This window comes from Colobus angolensis, unplaced genomic scaffold (genome assembly GCF_000951035.1).
Source record: "Colobus angolensis palliatus isolate OR3802 unplaced genomic scaffold, Cang.pa_1.0 Scaffold114, whole genome shotgun sequence".
Lineage (NCBI taxonomy): Eukaryota > Metazoa > Chordata > Mammalia > Primates > Cercopithecidae > Colobus > Colobus angolensis.
In genome coordinates, this window is record NW_012112475.1 from 1,388,367 (window position 1) to 1,393,054 (window position 4,688).

The window sequence follows — 4,688 nt, forward strand, 5'->3', positions numbered from 1 at the left end:
CTCCAAGGTGGGGACAATGACTATTCCTATTTTACGGAGGAGGAAACTGAGGCCCACAGAGGGGAAACTACATCCCAGAGTCAAAGAAGCATTAAGAGGCCAGGCCAGAGCTCCAAGCCTAGTTCATCTGCCCCCAGATCCACATTGATCAGAGAGTCCTCTGTCCACCACACTGCCAAGATAAACAAAATGTATGTCCCCTACCCTAAAAGACATTCCACCGAAGATGGTCTTGAGGCTGACATGAAGGCAGGTGGGAATAGCTGGCTTTCTGATTCCTGAAGCATGGGGAGGTGGTCAAGACCGTGGACATCATCCACATGTGGCCCGATGTGGTCCAGACAGCTCAGACATCACCCAGATGGCTCAGATGTGCCTGAATGAGACCCAGGTGTGGCTCAGCTATCCAGTCCCTAAGCCTGCCAGGGGCAAAATGACTCCTGTGCCAGGACAAAAAGACTCCAGACTGCAGGCATCACAGGCAAGTGTTTATTGATTGCAGAGTGGGATGGTCTGTAGAGCTCACACCCTCACTCCCAGCTGGGACCCAGCCTTCCCTGATGGCCGCCATCCAAGTCTTCACGGGGAGACAGTAGAGCTGGGTTTCCACAAGGAGGCTGGGGTAAGCACAAGGCCATCCTGGAATTAGACGGGAAAAGTCAGAAAACAGATTTCTTTAGCTTCTTGTCTTGTGGTTTATGCTGGTTTTGTCCTCCATAAGGTGACTGCTGTCACTGGGGGACCATGACCCTGAACCCACAAATACAGAATTCTTGGAAGGGTCAAGGGTGGAGGGTCTGTGTGTGAACATTAATGCCACACCAGGTCCTCATGTCATCTCCATTTTGCAGATGGGGGCACTGAGACTTGAAGGTGGCAATCCCCTTTCCAAAGTCACGCACTCAGTAGGTGGCAGAAGTGGGCTTTGCACTCATCACCTGTCTTGATCACCCCCTGCTTTGGGCCCCTCCTCTGCATGACCTAATGACAGTAAGGTGCCCATCTCAGTTAGCAGGCATTTACTACACACCTACTGTGTGCAGCCACTGACCACAACGGAGAACAAAGGAGACAGAAACCCCTGCCTTCCTGGAGTTTCGGCTCTACTCTAGCGGGGGAGAGATGTCCCAGAGCCTGGCACACAGTGACTGTGGGCTGTTCTTTTCAAGGATAGTATTTGGGAGCGAGGGTGACACTGCCATAGTTCCTTTCCCCACCAGCAGATGCCATGGAGAGTCATTTGCTCACCAAGCATTTATTGAACACCTACTGTGTGCCAGGCCATGCTGAGCACCAGGGACAGAGGCATGGACAAGATGGACATGATCCTGGTCTTGAGCTGAGACCATCTGGCCACATGGTGTGTGTGTGTGTGTATGTGTATGTGTGTGTGTGTGGTGTGTATGTGTGTGTATATGTGTGTAGTATATGTGTGGTGTGTGTATGTGTATGTGTGTATATGTGTGTGTGTATATGTGTATGTGTGTGTAGTGTGTATGCATATGTGTATGTGTGCAGTGTCTATGTGTGTATGTATGTGTATAGGTGTATAAAGGTGTGTGTATGTGTGTATGTATGTGTATAGGTATATAAAGGTGTGTGTATGTGTATGTGTGCGTGTGTGTGCAGTGTATATGTGTGTATGTGTGTATATATATGTATAGGTGTATAAAGGTGTGTGTGTCTGTGTAATGTATACATGTGTGTATGTATGTGTGTAGGTGTGTAAAGGTGTGCGTGTGTGTGTGTATGTGTATGTGTGTGCAAGTGCATCTCAGGCCTATGAGGTACCTGCCCTGGATGCTGCCTCAGATCCTGGGCCTCCTTCCTCATCTTTCCTGGAACACCAACAATCCCTACCTCAAGGCCTTTGCACTTGACATCTGATACGGTTTGGATCTGTGTCCCTGCCAAATCTCATGTAGAACTGTGGCACCTGATGTGGGAGGTGGGGCCTAAGCTGACTGGATCATGAGGCTGGTTTCTCGTGAATGGTTTAGCGCCATCCCCTTGGTGCTGTTCTCGTGATGGCGAGTGTGTTCTCGTGAGATCTGGTTGTTTAAAAGTGTGTAGCGTCTCCCACCCGTTACTCCTGCTTGGGCCATGTGATGTGAGTGCTTCCCCTTCGCCTTCCGCCGTGATTGGAAGTTTCCTGAGGCCTCCCCAGAAGCTGAGCAGATGCCAGCATCATGCTTCCTGTACAGCCTGCAGAACTGTGAGCCAATTAAACCTCTTTTCTTTATGAATTACCCAGTCTCAGGTATTTCTTTTCTTTTCTTTTCTTTTGAGATGGAGTTTCGCTCTTGTTGCCCAGGCTGGTGTGCAATGGCACGATCTCGGCTCACTTCAACTTCTGCCTCCTGGGTTTAAGCAACTCTCCTGCCTCAGCCTCTTAAGTAGCTGGGATTACAGGTGCCTGCCATCATGCCCAGCTAATTTTTGTATTTTTAGTAGAGACTGGGTTTCACCATGTTGGCCAGGCTGGTCTCTAACGCTTGACCTCAGGCAATCCACCCACCTTGGCCTCCCGAAGTGCTGGGATTACAGGCATGAGCCACTGAGCCTGGCCTCCGGTATTTCCTTATAGCAGTGCGAGAATGGCCTAATACCCTGTCCTTCTGACAGGACACTTCTCCCAGCTACCCACAGGGCTCACCCTTCACCTCCTCAGGCATTGGCTCAAATGTCACCTCCTCAGAGAGGCCCTCCCTGACCACCCCATCTGAAACAGCACCCCTCGCCTAACATTACTCTCTCCTGAACCTGCTTTATTTTTCTTCTCAGACTTCCTCCACTCAGCCTGATGTCATATCTTTAGGACTTATGTATCTGCCTCTTCTGCTAGAAGGTAGGCTTGAAAAAGATGGGAGTGTTTTCCAATTGTTCATTTCAGTGGCCTCAAGCACTCAGAGGCATGCCTTGTGTATGGAAGACCTTCGAAAAATATTTACTGAATGAATGAATGACAAGGAGGTGGAAAAAGTATACTGACCACAGGCTAGGAGGGTCCCATCCTCAGCACAGCCAACCTTCTCACTTGCAGATGAGGAGGTGAGGCCCTGAGAGGGGAAGGGACTTGCCCGGGGTTACCTGCAGGTTGGGATTGGAGTGCAGGCCCCACCTCCCAGACAGGGCTCTCAGTGGCTGTGCCCTCCCTGGGGCAGGATGTTTAGGCCCACACCCACTCACCTTGGTCAGTGAGGACTCAGCTGCCTCGAATCCCAAGGCCTTCACCACTGACACTGGGACCCCAGATCTTAATTTGCCTGAAATAACAAACATGATCAGAAACTGATGGGCCTGGGGTGAGACTGGGCAGCCAGGGGCAGGCTCAGGGTTCCTGAAGGGAAGCCCCGGCCTGGCAGGCCTGATCAGACAGCCCTCTATGCCTCTGTTCGAGTGTTCTCTGGCCCCAGCATCGACCCAGCCTCATCTACCCTCCCTTTGCCTCTGGCACTGGCTTCTGGCTCCTCACAAAATGCAATCCTCGCATTCTCTTACACTCTTGCTCAAGAACCATCAGGGGCTCCCATTATCGCCAGCAGAGGTTTCTATACTTTGAGATTTTCCAGTCTAATAAAATAAAGAAATTAAAAAGGTGGAGCTGGTATAGGTTACAAACTCTTCCCACCCCTCATTCAACCTGGGGCTGAATTAGAGTGTTGGGCACTGACTATGCCAGGCACCTCCTGATTTGTGCCTCTGAAGAAGGTACTTCTGTGTCCCCATTTTACAGATGGAGAAACTGAGGCTCAGAAGGATCGTGCAGCTTGACCAAGGCCAGGCACTAGCAAGACGGGAACAGGGTCTGCTGAGGCACCTCCAGTTGTCTCTTACACCTCTCTGGTTGCTCTCATTGTCCGCTTACACCTCTGTCTCCTTCCAGCCCCGCAAGGCAGGCCCACTGCTTAGTTCATCTTTACAAGCCCAGCCTCTGGCACTAGCAAAGGAATTGGGCTGAGAAGATTCTTGGGAGGAGGTGGCTTTTGAAGCAGGCTCTGAGGGATGGCTGGGAGATGAATGAAGGGGGCCCCATTCATGGAGATGAGGGCAGGGGAAGTAAAGCCAGGCCCTGGGGAGAGAGGGGGCACAGATGGCAGAGGTACGCACCATTCTGGTTTGGCAGCAGAACGGAGAGGATGATCTCAGTGATGACGTTTTTCAGAACGTCAGGCTGTGAGAGAGAGAAGGCGGACTGTCACCCTGGCTGAGAATCCGAAGTCCCCCCCGTCATTCTGCGTGGGTATGGCTCCTCCCCACGGGCGAAGGCGGCTGATGGAGATGTAGGAATTCCAGGTCCCCTGCTAATCAGAGTTGTGGAGGCTCCCAGGGACCAGATGGGCTGGGGTGGGCACGAACTCAGCTGCCCCTGGGGCCTGGTAGATGAGGGGATTGGGGTGCATTGGAGGATGTGCCATCCTCAGGGGCCCTACCACTCTGTTGCAGCCAAATTTGCCCTGAGGGAATTTTGCCCTGCATTGCCTGAGCTTCTGACTTCTGGAGGGAAGCCTGAAGTCCTGATTTGCATGTGGAACTCTCCCTATTTTAAAATACTAGTCGCCAGGCACAGCGGTTCACGCCTGTAATCCCAGCACTTTGGGAGGCTAAGGCGGGCGAATCACGAGGTCAGGAGATTGAGACCATCCTAACACAGTGAAACCCCATCTCTACTAAAAATACAAAAAATT

General features: G+C 51.5%; 1 protein-coding gene across 1 annotated transcript in view; it reads right to left on the reverse strand.

The window, feature by feature from the left end:
- Positions 1-467: 467 nt before the first annotated feature.
- BPIFB1 (BPI fold containing family B, member 1) overlaps positions 468-4,688 on the reverse strand; it is a 36,190-nt gene continuing 31,969 nt past the window's right edge. The window contains exons 13-15 of the mRNA XM_011960591.1: positions 4,111-4,195; positions 3,190-3,266; positions 468-639 (exon numbers count right to left, since the gene is read on the reverse strand). Coding sequence (XP_011815981.1) covers positions 580-639; positions 3,190-3,266; positions 4,111-4,195 — 222 coding nt within the window. The 3' untranslated portion in view covers positions 468-579. The remainder of the gene's footprint in view (positions 640-3,189; positions 3,267-4,110; positions 4,196-4,688) is intronic.